General features: G+C 34.6%; 3 protein-coding genes across 3 annotated transcripts in view; 1 reads left to right on the top strand and 2 right to left on the bottom strand.

Annotated features, from left to right (window-relative positions):
• The window catches only part of LOC117326834 (arrestin domain-containing protein 4-like), a 123040-nt gene that overhangs the window by 34793 nt on the left and 64755 nt on the right, over nucleotides 1–23492 (top strand). The window contains exon 3 of the mRNA XM_033883601.1: nucleotides 845–989. The gene's annotated coding sequence lies outside the window, so the exon portion shown is untranslated. The remainder of the gene's footprint in view (nucleotides 1–844; nucleotides 990–23492) is intronic.
• Nucleotides 10845–11849, bottom strand: LOC117326699 (collagen alpha-1(IV) chain-like). Its single transcript, XM_033883420.1, has one exon. The coding sequence runs from the start codon at nucleotides 11847–11849 to the stop codon at nucleotides 10845–10847; it is 1005 nt and encodes a 334-aa protein (XP_033739311.1).
• Nucleotides 22001–22420, bottom strand: LOC117326698. Its single transcript, XM_033883419.1, has one exon. The coding sequence runs from the start codon at nucleotides 22418–22420 to the stop codon at nucleotides 22001–22003; it is 420 nt and encodes a 139-aa protein (XP_033739310.1).

Below are 23492 nucleotides of genomic sequence, written 5' to 3'. Positions count from 1 at the left end.
ATTTAAAAATGTAAAATCTTAAGAAGCTTTATCATTCATATTGCATAGAGTTACCTCCCTTCTATGACCAGCATGCATAGGGTCAATACACTGTGAGAGGGAGAGACATAAATAGTAAAATCGTACTGGATCTTTATTCCTGAAAAAAAACAACAGATTTTTCACCAGTAATTTTTTTTAGAGAGGTTAAAGATTTTTTTTTTTAAATATAGAAATTTTTATAACAATGTTGTTGTTTTTTTTGTTTCCAGAAAATTTATGTTGCTATCTGGTATATTTATGTTGCTATCTGGTATATTTATGTTGCTATCTGGTATATTTTTGTTGCTATCTGGTATATTTTTGTTGCTATCTGGTATATTTATGTTGCTATCTGGTATATTTTTGTTGCTATCTGGTATATTTATGTTGCTATCTGGTATATTTATGTTGCTATCTGGTATATTTAAACTGGGAAGTAGAATTTCTCTATAATTTTTATTTAATTTTTATAATTTTTAATATTTAATACAGTGGTACATAGTGAAATCATGGGTCCAAGTGAGGCATTGAAAAACATGGAGGGATAACTTGTATGGAGTGGAATAAAAAAATATGTAAACATGTCCCAAACTAATCAATCAACAGAGCATTGTTGGGACATATGTCATCTCCTATTGACTTGAGATAATATCAAATCTATGACCACAGCTGGGACTGCCCCTTAACCCATAGGTAGGTTATAAGGTCTAGTTAAATGAAGAACATAGAAACTTATAAATTGCTTTGTGTATTTGGAGTATAACCACAACCTTGTTCTTGCTAACTAATTAATACTTTAAAATTTTTACCACTTTGTTAACAGATTGAAGTGACCAGAAACCCTGTATCCAGTGTGAGCACAAAGTAGTCATCTGGTTGCCCTGACCAGTGGCTAGTGTGTGGATGGACCAATCGGCAGTCTTCTACCTTATGATACCATTAGCCTTGGTAACACTGTCATGATTAAGGTAAGCTCACAGAAAAAAAATTCTAAATGGTTTTAGATTTTATGGGGTTTGATAAAACGAGTGTTCAAAAACATCAGATGATGGAGTTAATCAAGCCAACTGATCTCAAAATGGTTGCTTTTTAATGTTTTAGATTTTTTTTTAGAAATGTGTCTGCTGAATGTTCACTTCCAAAATGCCATCTATTCAGTTTGGAGGAGAGTGGAGTTGAGAATGGTACAGTAATATCAATATTGGATATCTAATCACAGTAAATATGACTGTAGACATGATCTCTTTGGTCAAAGCATGCTTATCAGACTTTTTCTCTCTTCCACCCATTTCATAAACAAGGCGAAATCTACATCCAGTGAATAACTTATCTTTATTCCTAGTCACTCAGGCTCTTATACAGTTAATGTATAATCATTTCAATCAAGCGTTTAGCTGACCTAGATATGATGTGATACTAATTACTGTATCTTAATTACTTGAGATATGTAAGGACTGGCTGAAATACATCACATCACCTGTGTCTGCTTTAAGGGTTTACCACAGTAACAAAAAATGTCACAAGCTGGAAATCAGAACCATAAATGATCAGATGATGAATGATTCCTTGTCAATACCAATTTGTTAAATTGTTCTTCGAAATTTGAGATTTCAAAATCGGGGTGAGCAAGCGAAAATATTTTTATTTCTGAAATTATTTTGAATTCCTGAAACTTTGGAGCGAGGGAGGGATTTTGATGGCCGCAATATCAGGACATGGCCTTGACCCTTTAAATAATGCAGACCTGGGTATGTGTGTGATTTTGGCATATTTAGTACGCAAATTGAGGCCTTAAATATGCAATACGCATTGACCTGACTTTCTAAAAGATCCCTGGGGAAGGGGAACAGATTTGTATCAATGACGATTCTGACCCCCCGAGGTACCAGAGGGGTGGGGCCCAATAGGGGAAATAGAGGTAACATCTTTAAATCGTTACTAGGTATGGCCTTATCAAGAGAATTTCTTTTTTTTTTTAATGTCATAAGCATTAATTCTTCAGAAATATATCCTCCACTTCACATAGTATGTATCTCTCTGTCTGTCAGTATGTGTAAGATTTGGTATGGTTAGAAATCTTTGGTGAAGACCGAGGTTGGAGCTTGTTAATCTGTACTTGTTCCTCTGTATAGAAAATAATTACAAGTACCGGTAATTAAATTAATCTGGCTGCCTCCATTTATTTCCACAAAAACATCACATTGTTATAGCATCAAAATATTTGCACACATTTTTGGCAATTAGTAAACTCGTTTTTTCTAGGGCACACATGGGACTCTAATTAATTCAATTAACAGATCCTAACACTGCCTCAATCCTACTAAGAACATTATAGACTTACTAATCAGTGATGTCTGGGTATATAAAAATTAAAATCAGGGCCATACTGATCTTAAAACCTATAAAGTTCCAGTACTCTCAGCTTACATTTCACTATTTGACTAGAGAAAGAAGAGATGTTAATTGTAAACTTAAAACAACATTGAAATATGGATTATAAAGAAGTTGCAATTGTATGCGTGATGGCAACTATAGCTAGCTGTTACATTTAATTCAACATGATTGATCACGTTACCATTGTGATCTTGTCAGAAATTTAGACAGGAAATTCATATTGTTTTTGTACAAAAGTTTCTGTACTGTTACTAGTATCATTATTTGAATGACTTCCAACAGTGTTGCAGTGCTGTTTTGACAGCGAGTGTGTATTGTAGATCGGTGTCATTGAAGTGCTTTATTTCTTAAATGAATGCAAGAGATTTTGTGATTATGAATTCATGGTGTACTTTTGGAAACAGGGTTAATTCAAAATGCTATTTCGAAATATTTTTTTTTTTTTTTAAATTATATCAGGATGAAATAAGATTTAATTTTCTGAAGTTATCTGATTCCTCTTTAAGTTTCAAGCTAGTGGGAGATATAACAATTATTAAGGAAATGTTTAAGAATTCAGAGGAAGCATTCTTTACAAAAATATGAGGGCTGATAGCCAGTTTAATCTTCAATGAAATTTCATTTTAGATTGAGTCATTTGTACAATTTTAAAGTATGATTGTTCTCCCCCATCTTCTCCAGGAAGGCTCAAATTACTTTGTGTATGAAAGAGGTCCTTATCTTCAATGTAATGTCAATGTGGAGATGGATTTTACCAGTAATTACACTGTGTGTGTCAGTCCTGATTTCTAATCCAAAGGGAGAAAGCTTGATCAGCACACATCAAACTAAGGACAGTGGAATTGCATGTTGTCAAACTCACAGTTGAGATGCTCTTAAATTCAAATCTCATCAATTGTATCTCACGTGTTGTCATCGGGGACTTGTTTACTCCAGAATGAGAACAGCACCTGTAAGTTTACTCTATCAAGCTGACCGTGTTCAAATTTAGGTTTTTTTCAAAGAAATGTACTTTAAGTTTGTCAAAGCAAAAGAATGTTGTCAAATTTTAACATCAAAATGTACTGATCAATAGCCTGAGGTAATTTACACCTGCGCCAGCTCATACACCACCTTAATGCAACAAAAAATGTTGTGATTTTTTTCACGCACTTTCTCCCTCATTTTGGATGTGGAATGAGGGAGATCTCCCTCATTGGAGGTTTCAGAGGTTGACATGTATGGTTTTGATTGATGTGATGATCATTGCTCATCATTTTGAAATGCAGTATTATATTTGAAGACATCAGTTGTTTCCAGAACTGTTGGTAACTATGAAAACATACTGCAGGCTTCTGATTGGTTGATATTGAGGTATTGTCTCGTTAAGCAGAAAATTGGTATGTATGGGTTTTGAGGGATAGCTAATACATTGGTGCTATTTTCCAAAACAATAGATGTCGTTTGGTTACCATTGTCACAAATGAGGGGTAGTGATGGGGTGTTAGTTTGACATTGGCTTACAGTTCTAGTTCTGGTCACTAGCAATCTTTGTGCTTAATGCCATCTTATACTGTGATGGAAAATAGGTAACCTGACCAAAAAAGTACAAATTTACCAACCAAAATATGTATTTTGAAAATGTTGAACACCTTTCATATATGATTTTATTAGATTATAATGTGTCATCTGTTGTTTTTAACAAATCAACACTTAAATATAAATGTCAGCGAACAGTGAAGAGCATTCAATTGTGTTGGCTATGGTCAACATCAGTACGGAGAGAGATTTGTGTGCAAAAAAAATCGTCATTGATTTTAAATCAGTCGCAGAACAGTTAGCTGACCACTGTAACATTCTGACCAAGATGATGAAGGGGAAACTACTTGTTAAGCCCACTTCTGAAGTACAATGTCCAAGTGTGGAAGCATTAAGCCCACTTCTGAAGTACAATTTCCAAGTGTGGAAGCATTAAGCCCACTTCTGAAGTACAATTTCCAAGTGTGGAAGCATTAAGCCCACTTCTGAAGTACAATGTCCAAGTGTGGAAGCATTAAGCCCACTTCTGAAGTACAATGTCCCGGTGTTGAAGTGTTAAGTCTCACTTCTGAAGTACAATGTCCAAGTGTGGAAGCATTAAGCCCACTTCTGAAGTACAATGTCCCGGTGTTGAAGTGTTAAGTCTCACTTCTGAAGTACAATGTCCAAGTGTGGAAGCATTAAGCCCACTTCTGAAGTACAATGTCCCGGTGTTGAAGTGTTAAGTCTCACTTCTGAAGTACAAGGTCCAAGTGTGGAAGCATTAAGCCCACTTCTGAAGTACAATGTCCCGGTGTTGAAGTGTTAAGTCTCACTTCTGAAGTACAATGTCCCGGTGTTGAAGTGTTAAGTCTCACTTCTGAAGTACAATGTCCCGGTGTTGAAGTGTTAAGTCTCACTTCTGAAGTACAATGTCCCAGTGTTGAAACAGTTATTCATGGCTAACACACACACCAGTTGACTTTGAAACTATTGATTTCAAAACTTCAGAAACACACCAGCAATTACATAACAATCGCAGCAGCAGCAGCAGTTTCATTACAACCTACAACATAATTATACCCCCGCAACGAATTTAGGGGGGGTATACTGGAATCAGGTTGTCTGTCCGTCCGTCTGTCTGTCTGTAGACGCATTTTGTCCGGACAACTCCTCCTAAACCGATGGGCAAATTCCGATGAAACTTCACACAAATATTAATGATCATGTGTAGATGTACATGCCATTTTATTTTTCTCAAAATTATGGTTGCTATGGCAACTGGTCACTATAAACAGGTTTTCCGATAAGAAGCATAACTTTAAGTTTGTCCGGACAACTCCTCCTAAACCAAAAGGCCGATTTCAATGAAACTTCACACAAATATAGAGGACCATGTGTAGATGTGCATGCCACTTTCTTTTATTTCAAAATTATGGTTGCTATGGCAACTGGTCACTATAAACAGGTTTTCCGATAAGAAGCATAACTTTAAGTTTGTCCGGACAACTCCTCCTAAACCAAAAGGCCGATTTCAATGAAACTTCACACAAATATAGAGGACCATGTGTAGATGTGCATGCCACTTTCTTTTTTTTCAAAATTATGGTTGCTATGGTAACTGGTCACTATATTACTGGGTTATCTTAGTTAGTCTCTAATTAACAGTTCCAATTCACCATTGACTCGTGCAGATTGCGGGGGTATTAGTCAGCCATCCTGGCGACAGTTCTAGTTATGCTCGAGGAAAGTTAGAAAATTTCTATTCATTTGTCTGCTTTTAAGACAGACACATTTCTTGGTAAATGAAAATTGAGAATAATTTTCTGATTGAGTGATTTGCCAGATGAATTGCATTTATATTGGCAGAGATTTGTTATATTATTGAAGTTTTGAAAGCGTTATGTAAGAAAATATGTGTTTTATCTTTAATAGTGAAGAGATTTTTTTAAATAAGTTTGTCATAGAAAGTGGAGATGCAAAAATTCAATTTAATCTCTTCAAATTTAATTTTCTGCATGTGCTGTTTGGTTTTGTTTGACATTAAAATTCAAGCTAAAAAAACCCTAAAACCTAAGTACTGTAATGAAGTGATCTTCACCTTGTTTGACCTTGACATTACAGCTTTCCATTGTAGTCTATAGCTGTAGAACATGTGACCTTTTGTGTATAAAAAAGTAGAAAAAAAAAGAAAAAAAAAATCATGTACCTGTGAAATACACATGGAAACAGACCTAGAGTTTCTTGAAGTAGCAGAAAGTTAATGAGGAAAATGTTGCAAATATTTAGTATTGTCAACATCAATAACATACATGTAATTCAAATATAGCTTTGATAAAATACTGAGGTAATGTTTACACCTTGGTGCTAATTTCTGTGATAAAATACTGTGGTGAATATTTACAACCTGGGTGTTAATTTCTGTGATGAAATACTGTGAATATTTACAACCTGGGTGTTCATTTCTGTGATGAAATACTGTGAATATTTATACAACCTGGGTGTTTATTTCTGTGATGAAATACTGTGAATATTTATACAACCTGGGTGTTTATTTCTGTGATAAAATACTATGAATATTTATACAACCTGGGTGTTTATTTCTGTGATGAAATACTGTGAATATTTACAACCTGTGTGTTAATTTCTGTGATGAAATACTGTGGTGAATATTAACAATTCATGTGTTTATTTCTGTGATTTGACATCTTGATATTTAGAGCTGAATATCATTTCAGGTATAGAAACATACACAAAATGTCAAATGACAATGATGTCACCTTTAATCAGTTTACATTGAGAAATGTCTGTCATCAGATGGTACACACATTGTCTCCTATACATGTTTCTGTTTGGCTATTTTGGCACCAGTTGTAATCCCAGGGTTAGCCGTCACAATACATGTAGATGGCCTATGACTATGTGTGGGTATTTATAAACTGTTCTTCCTGTAGTCAGCTTTGTTCCACAGAAATTCCATAAATTAAACTGTGAAATGATTAACAGAGGTGATTGTTCACATTGGCACGCTCTGGGTACATTTGCACATTTAAGATTGTGTGCAATTGTTGTTGTACAAGACTGGAGATATTTATAGATTTACATTTTGACAGATGCGAGTTGATAAGATGTCCGTCTAGTGTAAGGTCATGTCTGAAGTTCAAGTTTACTTAGAAACTAAAATAATACATAAACACAAGTTAGTAAGGAGTGACAGATTGGTACAATGGTGTGGAGCTCTAGTATAAACACAATAGTATTACATGGACATGTTCTTGATATCACCTGATTCTCTTGTATTAGGACCCGTTTCCTTGGGGACATTTACCTTGACTTTTAACCATTAAGATTCTTTCATATGACAGATTCGCTAAGAAATATGTGTTGAGAATGAAAAGATCCCCAGCTGACACTTCAATGTTTAATCTTTCCTTGTTAATTATTTGTCAGTATACAATGATCAATCTTTTTTTTTTGAGTTTTTAATCTCAAATCTCCACTTGACTGACAGGAAGTTTTTCATTGTTTTGCCTATTTCCGAGTGGCTTTTAACAAGGATCTTAATCGTTGTTTGGCTGTCTTTTAATAGATACCAACATATGTAAGGAAGAAACTCGCGAAGGACTTGTGTTCCCCACCCCTAGGAACTTAGTTTCTTTGATATATCTTTGAAACTGTTACGAACCCCACACTATAACCATATAGAGCATTATTGGGAATAAAGAGATAAACACAATCATGATGTAAAAATAGGCCCTGGGGTCTTTCCCCACCCCAAGGGACTTAGTTTCTTAAAAAAGAATCATGTTGTAATAACGATCCCTTGGGTCTGTTTACACCCTTAGGGAGTCATCCATTTGTTTTTTGGTTATATCTTTGAAGCAGTTGAGATCCCCACCCCATAACCATATATATTGCATTGTTTGACACCAACAAATAAAGCTATTAATTAATTGAATATGAACATTATTTTGACATTTGGTCAAATCCCATGCGGTGAGGGTGCAGGCACTATAGGCCTCTTGTTTTATGTTGAAAGAAGCTACAGTATATTTAAGGTTAATATGATGTTTATCAAGCATGCAGTGATAATGAGGCTATCTTCCACTAACACCTTGTCTGATATTCCACTCCTTAGTTGCCTGGTAGTGAGTTATCACCCTGATAGGGAATGAGGCCATTGTCTGGTGCCAGCCATTAGCCAGCAGTGACCACCAGTTGATGGGTCTGCAATGATACCACTATTTGGGTTTGTTTGATAGTACTCCTAGCTGTGCTTTGTTAGTGTATAAAACATTTGTTTACAGAATCAATGCCTGTATTCATCCACCATTTGAAGGTCTGGCCTCTGTACAACTGTTTACTGTTAAATACCTGTGTCATGATGACTCTCTTTCTGTCCCCATGTCAAATTTGTGACGTTTGACATATTCCCTGTTCAGTCATTCCTTCTATCCATGTTCGTCCATACAGATCTTGGTTAGAATTTGCATGTCACCTTAATTACCCATCAATGCCTGGTAATAAGCCTGTCTGTCTGTCTGTCACGCAATAGTTGTCCGGACAACTCCTTCTAAAGTACTACTTCAATTTTAACTAAACTTATATAGTATATATGATCAGTATAACATGTAGTTGTGCATCCCACATTTTTTCCCCCGAAAAACTAATTTTCAAAATGGCGGCCTGCTTCTCATTGGTTGAGGCTTGTCCGGACAACTCCTCCTAAAGTACTACTCCGATTTTAACGAAACATGGTAAACATGATCAGTAAAACATGTATTTGTGCATCCCACATTTTTTTTCGAAAAAAACATTTTTCGAAATGGCCGGCATCTTCTCATTGGTTGAGGCTTGTTCGGACAACTCCTCCTAAAGTACTACTCCGATTTTAACGAAACTTGGTATTCATGATCAGTATAGCATGTAGTTTTGCATCCATTATTTTTTTTTTACAAAAATCCATTTTTCAAAATGGCTGTCGGCTTCTCATTGGTTGAGGCTTGTCCGGACAACTTCTCCTAAAGTATACTACTCCGATTTTAACAAAACTTGGTATACATGATCAGTATAACACGCAGTTTAAAAAATGGGAAATAAATAGGCGCACTCCTAGGTCAGGCAGGGGACTTTGTATTGCTGTTGCAATACTATCCATCCTTGTTTGGTATTGGTAAGCATACCTCCTTCACTTTATCACAAACTATAAAGGCATAATGTGCAAGGAAGCACTTAACTCAAACAAAAATCATTTGATCACATTTCAAACTTCTCAAGTTAAATTCCACCAGTGGGATTGAGCTGAAACTTGCCTGAAATGATCCTGAGATGGTCCAGACCAAGTGTTGTTATTTATTGGGTCGGTCAGAAATCCAAGATAGCCAACAGTGCCACTATATATATATACTCGATACAGAGAATACATACTACAATAATATAAGAGGTGTTTAATTTAGAGTCAGATGACTGTTAAGACCCTTGGACCTCTTGTTTTTCTGTTAATATTGAACAAAAACAAAATGCATGATTTTTTAGTCACTTCTATAAAACAAAACACAAATTTAATGTGTAAGAGAGATAACTGTAAGAAATGACTGGGATAACACCTTAATTTAAAAAAAAAAAAAAAAAAAATTGAGATAGAAATCAAGAATCTGCAGTTCTATTACAAACCACAGGAGTTAATGTCGGGTAATTTATTACTTTTAGAATGAGTTATTTTGGTAGTTGTTTTGTATTTGTAGGATCCCTGGCATGCAATTTCACGGGTGATTGATTGTTATTTACCTTGCTCTATTCATATAATAATTGTGACCTGATTTTTAAAAAAAGACACCGTTGAGTCCAGTACATATCAGACTGTGTATTGATGATCCATTATACAATGGTAGACCAATTCAGGTAACATAATGTTGATCTTGCAGCTTAAACTTGAAAACCACAGCAGGTCAATATTTACATGATACTATTCACAACTCCTGTCGCTATTGAATTTATTATTTTGGAATGTAGAATTGTCCTCAGTGAAATTAAATGGATGTTTCGGGGCACGACTGGTCCTGTTATGATGTCACTATAAGAATTGTGATGGGATTTAAGATTTAAGCCTATAAATAATATACCCAGTCCATCACATAACAACTTCTTCCATTTGGTGGTTACATAATTGGGTCATGAATTAAGGTAATACTTGAAGTTTTACGTAGTTTCAATAGATAGTTAGTTGTTTCTTGACAGTTCATCAACTGACACAGAGAAATTGGTGAAAATATTTTGACACTTTCTCAAAATTATTTCTAGGTCATCTGAGGGAAGACTCAAAAACTCCTGAAACATTTTCGATGAAATTTTGCAGAAACCTTCCTTGTCTAAAGATCTACCAAAATTGTAAATTATATGGTCGTTACCCATCAGGGGCCTGAGGAGACTGATATTTCAAAAATCTTCTTCTCAAGACCCAGATATTGCAGGATCAAACAAACTTCAGCGATAGAAGGGCCTTCAGGTATTTTATTAAAATTGTAAATTTCATGGCTCCCAGATTTCATGTTTCTTCCTGGAGAGGTGCTAAACTTTTTTATGTAGGAAAATCACATTTTAATGGAAATGATTCAAAATTGGCTAGAATTACGAGGACGGGCAAAACTTCACTATTATTTAAGGAACTGTTTAGAAATAAATTGTAAATACATCAAATATAGTTACATTTTTAAGACTCAAGTGACCATTCAGGCCCATACCTGGCCTCTTGTTTTACATATAGACATACAAGGTATCTCAAAATTTTCTTAAGAAATATTAAGGAGTTGGACTGTCAGGTTGACATTTCTGATGCTCTTGATTACCAAATATTATCCTGTATGAAGCCCATTTTTAAATAAGGACTTCACTTATTTCAAAACAATAGCTTTTTAAGTTTCTGTTAACATGATTTATGGAACTGCCATAGACGTATATGTGGGCTTATTACCAGACATACCAGGAACTGCCATAGACGTATATGTGGGCTTATTACCAGACATACCAGGAACTGCCATAGACGTATATGTGGGCTTATTACCAGACATACCAGGAACTGCCATAGACGTATATGTGGGCTTATTACCAGACATACCAGGAACTGCCATAGACGTATATGTGGGCTTATTACCAGACATACCAGGAACTGCCATAGACGTATATGTGGGCTTATTACCAGACATACCACGAACTGCCATAGACGTATATGTGGGCTTATTACCAGACATACCAGGAACTGCCATAGACGTATATGTGGGCTTATTACCAGACATACCACGAACTGCCATAGACATATATGTGGGCTTATTACCAGACATATCACGAACTGCCATAGACGTATATGTGGGCTTATTACCAGACATACCAGGAACTGCCATAGACGTATATGTGGGCTTATTACCAGACATACCACGAACTGCCATAGACGTATATGTGGGCTTATTACCAGACATACCAGGAACTGCCATAGACATATATGTGTGCTTATTACCAGACATACCAGGAACTGCCATAGACATATATGTGTGCTTATTACCAGACATACCACGAACTGCCATAGACGTATATGTGGGCTTATTACCAGACATACCACGAACTGCCATAGACGTATATGTGGGCTTATTACCAGACATACCACGAACTGCCATAGACGTATATGTGGGCTTATTACCAGACATATCACGAACTGCCATAGACATATATGTGGGCTTATTACGAGACATACCACGAACTGCCATAGACGTATATGTGTGCTTATTACCAGACATACCACGAACTGCCATAGACGTATATGTGGACTTATTACCAGACATACCACGAACTGCCATAGACATATATGTGTGCTTATTACCAGACATACCACGAACTGCCATAGACGTATATGTGGACTTATTACCAGACATACCAGGAACTGCCATAGACGTATATGTGTGCTTATTACCAGACATACCACGAACTGCCATAGACATATATGTGTGCTTATTACCAGACATACCAGGAACTGCCATAGACATATATGTGTGCTTATTACCAGACATACCACGAACTGTCATAGACGTATATGTGGGTTTATTACCAGACATACCAGGAACTGCCATAGACATATATGTGGACTTATTACCAGACATATAAGCTTAATGTTGTATTAACACCGTCTATTCCAGTCTCCATCCCCATTGCTTATTTCAAATGTTATAAATGATTTTAATGTGGTGTCTGACTTGTGAATTTCATTGATTGTGTGTGCATTGAAATTTTTTACTATCTGTCAGCTTTATATAAAAATAATCTCATTTGACAAAAAGATAAATTGAAACAGGTATATATTGTTATTTTTTTGTGAAACTTCCTCCAAGTGTATTTTAGCTCCTAGACAAACAGAGTTTGAATATTTCATTACCTGTATATATAATACAATGTTTTTCTTGGCCTGCTTTCCATACTTTTCTTAAAGTTGGTCTCTTCACATGTATTATTGCCCTTTGTTGAAACCAATTGTCTAAATCTATCTTTAGACAAACTAGAATTTATTTTGTCTATCCTGTTAAATATTGACATGTTGTTGCTGTATAGAGGACTTTAAACACCTATTTGACAATCCTATGGGAAATGATCGGACTTATAATTACCCAAGGATTCTCTTGTCACTAGAAACCAGCTTTATTATGCATTATGAGCTTAACAGTACCTCGAAAATATTTTCAAAATACTAGTTTTGAAAAATATCTACAAACTTGAAAAAAATATTTGGCTATAGTCTTTAGACAATTTCCACCGATCTTGTCTATCCTATTATTCTTTTTTTCAATTTGTTTGATTTAATTTAAATTTTGTGTAAACATGTCATATAAGCTAACAATGGTTTAGACATTTAGTTCTGAAATACCAGTATTTGATATGTAATTCCAGATCTATTTACAGAATACTGGTAGAGGCCATACCCATGTCAACTTAACATGTATTGTTATGTGCCATAATCAAAAACTTATAAAAACTCGGAGAGAAACCTTTACCTACATTTCTGTATGTAAATATTATTTATATAATTCTGTATCCTTACAGGGTCCCCTGTTTACATTGGAACCACTTAGAAATCTTTTCATGACGGTCGGACTTTCTGACATTAATGAATAAAAAGATTTGGTAGATTGATAATGTTATGCCATTTGATATATTAAGTAACTCTTTTATGTGGAGGTTGTCTTGTATGCGATAATGACTGTCAACTTTTGACACACTTTTCACTTACAGAAGATAAATTGTCAGTCTTGATGTTCTGTTTCTTAGGATGTAATAAAAGATTTGACAAAAAAAGACAGTATTTTCTATACACATTCTTACAGCCAGTTCATGGAATTTAGATGTCCCCTTACAGCCAGTTCATGGAATTTAAATATCCTCTTACAGCCAGTTCATGGAATTTAGATATCCTCTTACAGCCAGTTCATGGAATTTAGATATCCTCTTACAGCCAGTTCATGGAATTTAGATATCCTCTTACAGCCAGTTCATGGAATTTAGATATCCTCTTACAGCCAGTTCATGGAATTTAGATATCCTCTTACAGCCAGTTCGTGAAATTAAGATGTGCTCTTATAGCCAGTTCATGGAATTTAGATATCCTCTTACAGCCAGTTCATGGAATTTAGATATCCTCTTACAGCCAGTTCGTGAAATTAAGATGTGCTCTTATAGCCAGTTCATGGAATTTAGATATCCTCTTACAGCCAGTTCATGGAATTTGGATATCCTCTTACAGCCAGTTCATGGAATTTAGATGTGCTCTTACAGCCAGTTCATTGAATTTAGATATCCTCTTACAGCCAGTTCATGAAATTTAGATGTGCTCTTACAGCCAGTTCATGGAATTTTATTAGATATCCTCTTACAGGAAGTTCATGAAATTTAGATCCTCTTACAGGAAGTTCATGGAATTAAGATGTGCTCTTACAGCCAGTTCATGGAATTTATATATTCTCTTACAGCCAGTTCATGGAATTAAGATATCCTCTTACAGCCAGTTCATGGAATTAAGATATCCTCTTACAGCCAGTTCATGGAATTTATATATTCTCTTACAGCCAGTTCATGGAATTTAGATGTGCTCTTACAGCCAGTTCATGGAATTTAGATGTGCTCTTACAGCCAGTTCATGGAATTTAGATATCCTCTTACAGCCAGTTCATGGAATTAAGATATCCTCTTACAGCCAGTTCATGGAATTAAGATATCCTCTTACAGCCAGTTCATGGAATTTAGATATCCTCTTAGAGCCAGTTCATGAAATTTAGATGTGCTCTTACAGCCGGTTCATTGATTTAGATGTGCTCTTACAGCCAGTTCATGGAATTTAGATATCCTCTTACAGCCAGTTCATGGAATTTAGATATCCTCTTACAGCCAGTTCATGGAATTTAGATGTGCTCTTACAGCCAGTTCATGGAATTTAGATATCCTCTTACAGTCAGTTCATGGAATTTAGATATCCTCTTACAGCCAGTTCATGGAATTTAGATATCCTCTTACAGCCAGTTCATGGAATTTAGATGTGCTCTTACAGCCAGTTCATGGAATTTAGATATCCTCTTACAGCCAGTTCATGGAATTTAGATGTCCTCTTACAGCCAGTTCATGGAATTTAGATGTGCTCTTACAGCCAGTTCATGGAATTTAGATATCCTCTTACAGCCAGTTCATGGAATTTAGATGTGCTCTTACAGCCAGTTCATGGAATTTAGATATCCTCTTACAGCCAGTTCATGGAATTTAGATGTGCTCTTACAGCCAGTTCATTGAATTTAGATATCCTCAGACCTCTTACAGCCAGTTCATGGAATTAAGATATGCTCTTACAGGAAGTTCATGAAATTTTTAATTCGTTAGAATTTATATATGTTTTGTTTTATATGAAAGTGTTGACCCATGAAAATAACAAGCTGTACAGTAATAGATTGAAGATGAAAGTTCAAACGGCTTATTGGCTTCCATAAGTCTTAGACTGAATGGATTGAACCACACAAATGAATAAATATTGGTCTCGATTTAGAAAGATGTTTGATTTACTGTGTTATGAATCACGAGAGAGTATGGTGTCTACACCGAACTTGTCATCAATTGTCTACAACAGTTGACACATATTGTTTGCCCCTGGGATTGTAAATTGACTTCAGGTTCAATCAGATCGCTTTATACAGTCACCTATGATGTTATTGTTTGACAGATCACTTTATACAGTCACCTATGATATTATTGTTTGACAGATCACTTTATACAGTCACCTATGATGTTATTGTTTGGTTTATACAGTCACCTATGATATTATTGTTTGGTTTATACAGTCACCTATAATATTATTGTTTGACAGATCACTTTATACAGTCACCTATGATATTATTGTTTGACAGATCACTTTATACAGTCACCTATGATATTATTGTTTGACAGATCACTTTATACAGTCACCTATGATATTATTGTTTGGTTTATACAGTCACCTATGATGTTATTGTTTGGTTTATACAGTCACCTATGATATTATTGTTTGACAGATCACTTTATACAGTCACCTATGATATTATTGTTTGGTTTATACAGTCACCTATGATGTTATTGTTTGGTTTATACAGTCACCTATGATGTTATTGTTTGACAGATCACTTTATACAGTCACCTATGATATTATTGTTTGGTTTATACAGTCACCTATGATATTATTGTTTGGTTTATACAGTCACCTATGATATTATTGTTTGACAGATCACTTTATACAGTCACCTATGATATTATTGTTTGGTTTATACAGTCACCTATGATATTATTGTTTGACAGATCACTTTATACAGTCACCTATGATATTATTGTTTGACAGATCACTTTATACAGTCACCTATGATGTTATTGTTTGACAGATCACTTTATACAGTCACCTATGATATTATTGTTTGACAGATCACAGATCACTTTATACAGTCACCTATGATATTATTGTTTGGTTTATACAGTCACCTATGATGTTATTGTTTGGTTTATACAGTCACCTATGATATTATTGTTTGGTTTATACAGTCACCTATGATATTATTGTTTGGTTTATACAGTCACCTATGATATTATTGTTTGACAGATCACTTTATACAGTCACCTATGATATTATTGTTTGGTTTATACAGTCACCTATGATATTATTGTTTGGTTTATACAGTCACCTATGATATTATTGTTTGACAGATCACTTTATACAGTCACCTATGATATTATTGTTTGGTTTATACAGTCACCTATGATATTATTGTTTGACAGATCACTTTATACAGTCACCTATGATGTTATTGTTTGGTTTATACAGTCACCTATGATGTTATTGTTTGGTTTATACAGTCACCTATGATGTTATTGTTTGGTTTATACAGTCACCTATGATATTATTGTTTGGTTTATACAGTCACCTATGATATTATTGTTTGGTTTATACAGTCACCTATGATATTATTGTTTGACAGATCACTTTATACAGTCACCTATGATATTATTGTTTGGTTTATACAGTCACCTATGATATTATTGTTTGGTTTATACAGTCACCTATGATATTATTGTTTGACAGATCACTTTATACAGTCACCTATGATATTATTGTTTGGTTTATACAGTCACCTATGATATTATTGTTTGACAGATCACTTTATACAGTCACCTATGATGTTATTGTTTGACAGATCACTTTATACAGTCACCTATGATATTATTGTTTGACAGATCACAGATCACTTTATACAGTCACCTATGATATTATTGTTTGACAGATCACTTTATACAGTCACCTATGATATTATTGTTTGACAGATCACAGATCACTTTATACAGTCACCTATGATATTATTGTTTGACAGATCACAGATCGCTTTATACAGTCACCTATGATATTATTGTTTGACAGATCACTTTATACAGTCACCTATGATATTATTGTTTGACAGATCGCTTTATACAGTCACCTATGATATTATTGTTTGACAAATCACTTTATACAGTCACCTATGGTATTATTGTTTGACAGATCGCTATATACAGTCACCTATGATATTATTGTTTGGTTTATACAGTCACCTATGATATTATTGTTTGGTTTATACAGTCACCTATGATATTATTGTTTGACAGATCACTTTATACAGTCACCTATGATATTATTGTTTGACAGATCACTTTATACAGTCACCTATGATATTATTGTTTGGTTTATACAGTCACCTATGATATTATTGTTTGGTTTATGCAGTCACCTATGATATTATTGTTTGACAGATCACTTTATACAGTCACCTATGATATTATTGTTTGACAGATCACTTTATACAGTCACCTATGATATTATTGTTTGACAGATCACAGATCACTTTATACAGTCACCTATGATATTATTGTTTGACAGATCACTTTATACAGTCACCTATGATATTATTGTTTGGTTTATACAGTCACCTATGATGTTATTGTTTGACAGATCACTTTATACAGTCACCTATGATATTATTGTTTGACAGATCACAGATCACTTTATACAGTCACCTATGATATTATTGTTTGGTTTATACAGTCACCTATGATATTATTGTTTGGTTTATACAGTCACCTATGATATTATTGTTTGGTTTATACAGTCACCTATGATATTATTGTTTGGTTTATACAGTCACCTATGATATTATTGTTTGACAGATCACTTTATACAGTCACCTATGATGTTATTGTTTGACAGATCACTTTATACAGTCACCTATGATGTTATTGTTTGACAGATCACTTTATACAGTCACCTATGATGTTATTGTTTGACAGATCACTTTATACAGTCACCTATGATGTTATTGTTTGGTTTATACAGTCACCTATGATATTATTGTTTGGTTTATACAGTCACCTATGATGTTATTGTTTGGTTTATACAGTCACCTATGATATTATTGTTTGACAGATCACTTTATACAGTCACCTATGATGTTATTGTTTGACAGATCACTTTATACAGTCACCTATGATATTATTGTTTGGTTTATACAGTCACCTATGATATTATTGTTTGACAGATCACTTTATACAGTCACCTATGATGTTATTGTTTGACAGATCACTTTATACAGTCACCTATGATATTATTGTTTGGTTTATACAGTCACCTATGATGTTATTGTTTGGTTTATACAGTCACCTATGATATTATTGTTTGGTTTATACAGTCACCTATGATATTATTGTTTGGTTTATACAGTCACCTATGATATTATTGTTTGGTTTATACAGTCACCTATGATATTATTGTTTGGTTTATACAGTCACCTATGATATTATTGTTTGGTTTATACAGTCACCTATGATATTATTGTTTGACAGATCACTTTATACAGTCACCTATGATGTTATTGTTTGACAGATCACTTTATACAGTCACCTATGATGTTATTGTTTGGTTTATACAGTCACCTATGATGTTATTGTTTGGTTTATACAGTCACCTATGATATTATTGTTTGACAGATCACTTTATACAGTCACCTATGATGTTATTGTTTGACAGATCACTTTATACAGTCACCTATGATATTATTGTTTGGTTTATACAGTCACTTATGTTATTGTTTGGTTTATACAGTCACCTATGATATTATTGTTTGGTTTATACAGTCACCTATGATATTATTGTTTGGTTTATACAGTCACCTATGATATTATTGTTTGGTTTATACAGTCACCTATGATATTATTGTTTGGTTTATACAGTCACCTATGATATTATTGTTTGGTTTATACAGTCACCTATGATATTATTGTTTGACAGATCACTTTATACAGTCACCTATGATGTTATTGTTTGACAGATCACTTTATACAGTCACCTATGATGTTATTGTTTGGTTTATACAGTCACCTATGATATTATTGTTTGGTTTATACAGTCACCTATGATATTATTGTTTGACAGATCACTTTATACAGTCACCTATGATATTATTGTTTGACAGATCACTTTATACAGTCACCTATGATATTATTGTTTGGTTTATACAGTCACCTATGATGTTATTGTTTGGTTTATACAGTCACCTATGATATTATTGTTTGACAGATCACTTTATACAGTCACCTATGATATTATTGTTTGACAGATCACTTTATACAGTCACCTATGATATTATTGTTTGGTTTATACAGTCACATATGATATTATTGTTTGGTTTATACAGTCACCTATGATGTTATTGTTTGACAGATCACTTTATACAGTCACCTATGATATTATTGTTTGGTTTATACAGTCACCTATGATATTATTGTTTGACAGATCACTTTATACAGTCACCTATGATATTATTGTTTGACAGATCACTTTATACAGTCACCTATGATGTTATTGTTTGACAGATCACTTTATACAGTCACCTATGATATTATTGTTTGACAGATCGCTTTATACAGTCACCTATGATATTATTGTTTGGTTTATATAGTCACCTATGATATTATTGTTTGACAGATCACTTTATACAGTCACCTATGATATTATTGTTTGACAGATCACTTTATACAGTCACCTATGATGTTATTGTTTGGTTTATACAGTCACCTATGATATTATTGTTTGGTTTATATAGTCACCTATGATATTATTGTTTGACAGATCACTTTATACAGTCACCTATGATGTTATTGTTTGACAGATCACTTTATACAGTCACCCTATGATATTATTGTTTGGTTTATACAGTCACCTATGATATTATTGTTTGGTTTATACAGTCACCCTATGATATTATTGTTTGGTTTATACAGTCACCTATGATGTTATTGTTTGACAGATCACTTTATACAGTCACCTATGATATTATTGTTTGACAGATCGCTTTATACAGTCATCTATGATGTTATTGTTTGACAGATCACTTTATACAGTCACCTATGATGTTATTGTTTGACAGATCACTTTATACAGTCACCTATGATGTTATTGTTTGGTTTATACAGTCACCTATGATGTTATTGTTTGGTTTATACAGTCACCTATGATGTTATTGTTTGGTTTATACAGTCACCTATGATGTTATTGTTTGGTATACAGTCACCTTGATTTATTGTTTGGTTTATACAGTCACCTAAGATATTATTGTTTGAAGTCACTTTATACAGTCACCTATGATATTATTGTTTGACAGATATTTATACAGTCACCTATGATATTATTGTTTGGTTTTAAGTCACTATGATTATGTTGTTTACAGTCCCTAGTGATTTATTGTTTGGTTATACAGCACTATGATTATGTTACAGATCATTTAACAGTCACCTATGATTTATGTTGGTGTTTACAGTCACTAGTTATGTGGTTATACATCCCTATATTATTGTTGGTTATATCACCTATGATATTGTTTACATCACTTTAACCACCTTGATTAGTTTGGTTATAGCCTATATATTTGTATAGTACCTGATATTGTGGTTTAAGCACAGAATTGTGAATATAACAGTCACTATGATTTTTTTTTACAGAATTTTTGTCCCTTGATTATTTGGTTATCATTATTGTTTGACAGCATATCATATTTAAATATCAGTCACCTATGATATTATTGTTTGACAGATCCTTTATACAGTCACCTATGATATTATTGTTTGACAGATCACTTTATACAGTCACCCTATGATATTATTGTTTGACAGTTTACAGTGGATATATGTTTAAAGCAAAATGTCACTCTGTGAAATTGATTCATGTTTTGATGCAAAAAGGCGGTCTCATTTTATGTACTGGTGACATGGATTCATGGCTATGCATGGGGGCAAATCTCATTCGAAATTGTACAAATAATTGGCCCAACCTCCCCACAGAGTTGATGGGCTGGGACAAGATGAATAACTCTGTTTCTGTAAGTCACATGTTTTCTGCAGTAATCACAGGGGTTAGTCACATGACCCCCGTAATATAAGTATATAATGACCCACGTAATATAAGTATATAATGACCCCCGTAATATAAGTATATATTATGATAATAATCCTGTGGTCTGATCACTTATCAAAACCTATGATGAAGAGTGGTCTCGGGGTTGATAGTGGGGCTATTTTTTGGAGCTTAGTGATAAATAACTGCCATATTTGCTCAAACGCATCCCTATATGATGGGGATTTATAATTGTACAAATGGCTGGATAGGGGGGTAGAAGGGCAAATTAAGGCTGAAAAATTAAATTTTTAGGGCAATTTTTTTCCTCAAGAACAAAATGGCAATGGATATCATTGTATCTGATTGGAATCGTATCCCAAAGACATTTGTACAAATGTACAGTTTGACTCTGGGCAAAGAGGTGCATGGAGTTAAAAATCATTATGGCTCGGATATTATGTTTGAGCTCCCGGGTCTGTCAGTCTTCCATCAACACTTCCTTTAAATTGTTACTTGTCCTGAATGGATTTTGATCAAATTCAGTCTGGAGCCTTATTTGGCAAATACGGTCCAATGTTGTATAGGTCCAATGTTGTATAAACGGAGGTTGTGGCTTCCCTGGGGCCAGAGGGGTGGGGCCCAATAGGGGCATATAATTACATTGATCTGGACTACTGGGAACAGGACAAGTCACATCCAAAACATTGACTTGTCCCAATAGAAAGTCACTCATTCGAATGATACAATCTAAAGTTTGTATCAGCGTTAACTCCATTTAAACGAAAACAAAAACGAAACACTGTTTTATTGATATCAAACAAGTTAATGTAACCAATTAGCAAACTTATGATTAATACAACTGAAACACTGTATAGACAGATTTCACTGCTTGGATTTATAAAGCCAGTTGATAAATCATATTTCTTCCCCATTTTTCCTCAAACTCTCTCACCCTTTTTCATTCTTTTTTCTCTTTCCGCACTATAGGACTGTCTGATGATTGTTTTCTTTTGCTTCCACCAATGTCTCTTTGTTTTTGTCTACCATTATCGGGAGATCGTAGCGTTATCTGAACTGGAAGATTGGCTGTCAGTTGTTGTTTTTGTCTACCATTATCGGGAGATCGTAGCGCTATCTGAACTTGGGAGATTGGCTGTCAGTTGTTGTTTTGTCTACCATTATCGGGAGTTCGTGTAGCGCTATCTGAACTTGGAGATTGGCTGTCAGTTGTTGTTTTTGTCTACCATTATCGGGAGTTTGTAGCGCTATCTGAACTTGGAGATTGGCTGTCAGTTGTTGTTTTTGTCTACCATTATCGGGAGATTGTAGCGCTACCTGAAGATCGGCTGTCAGTTGTTGTTTTTGTCTACCATTATCAGGAGATTGTGTGTCTGTAGCGCTATCTGAACTTGAAGATTTGGCTGTCCGTTTGTTTTTGTCTATCAGTTGTTGTTTTTGTCTACCATTATCGGGAGATTGTAGCGCTATCTGAACTGGAAGATTGGCTGTCAGTTGTTGTTTTTGTCTACAGTTGTTGTTTTTGTCTACCATCGGAGAGAGTAGCGCTATCTGAACTTGGAGATTGGCTGTCAGTTGTTGTTTTTGTCTACCATTATTGGGAGTTTGTAGCGCTATCTGAACTTGAAGATCGGCTGTCAGTTGTTGTTTTTGTCTCTGGTGTGTCTTTATGTTTATTGTCTGGCTTTATATGCAGTTACTTCTGCCTCGAATTAGATGCCATATATTGGTACGAGATATGCATTTTCGATTATGCAAATTAAAATGATGGTTTGGTTTGGTTTGTTATTGTTTAATGTCCTATTAACAGCCAGGGTCATTTAAGGACCTGTAAGGGTTTGGAGGTGGAGGAAAGCCGGAGTACCCAGGAGAAAAACCACCGGCCTACAGGTCAGTACCTGGCAACTGCCCTACGTAGGTTTCGAACTCGCAACCCAGAGGTGGAGGGCTAGTGATAAAGTGTCAGGACACCTTAAATACTCGGCCACCGTGGCCCCATATAAAATAATGACAACATAAATAACCGTGTATAGATCTAACAGTATGACATACATGACGTTGTATTATACTAATTAAAATGACGACAACATAATTTTTCATGAGTAGTCAATGTATTTTATTTCCAATAACAATAACTTACCATCTTAGTAGAAATAAAGTACTTGTCCATCGCACATTTCGCTCGTCCATGACGACTAGACGATCAACTGGTTTTTTGGACACCTGCATTACTAGTCTTGAGCAACTAAATGGATTTTGATAAAATTAGGTCTGGAACCTTATTGGGCTAAGGTGATCCAATATTGTTTAAAAAGAGGATGTAATGGGGCTGGAGGGGTGGGGCTCAGTTTAGGGGAAATATAGCAAAAAAACTTGAAAATCCCTCTTCTTCTTGAGGAATAACAGAATTCGGTCCACAATTGGTTTGAAACATTGTTGGGAGAAACAGCTCAAAAAGCAGGAATATATTTGTAATATAACTTATATCAGAGTATTTAGATTGCCATGATTACTGGAATATCCAGGTGAGTGATGCAGGCCCTCTGGACCTCTTGTAATTACTGATGATAGGTTAGGAAAGATGAGAAGATTATGACAGTAACAG

This window comes from Pecten maximus, chromosome 5, assembly GCF_902652985.1.
Source record: "Pecten maximus chromosome 5, xPecMax1.1, whole genome shotgun sequence".
Lineage (NCBI taxonomy): Eukaryota > Metazoa > Mollusca > Bivalvia > Pectinida > Pectinidae > Pecten > Pecten maximus.
Note: the sequence above shows the minus strand (reverse complement) of the source record. Positions and strands in the feature narration are given on the sequence as shown.

Coding starts and splice junctions, on each gene's coding strand:
- LOC117326698 (XM_033883419.1), bottom strand. CDS start 22,420: ATGGTAGACAAAAACAACAACTGTAGACAAAAACAACAACTGACAGCC.
- LOC117326699 (XM_033883420.1), bottom strand. CDS start 11,849: ATGGCAGTTCCTGGTATGTCTGGTAATAAGTCCACATATACGTCTATG.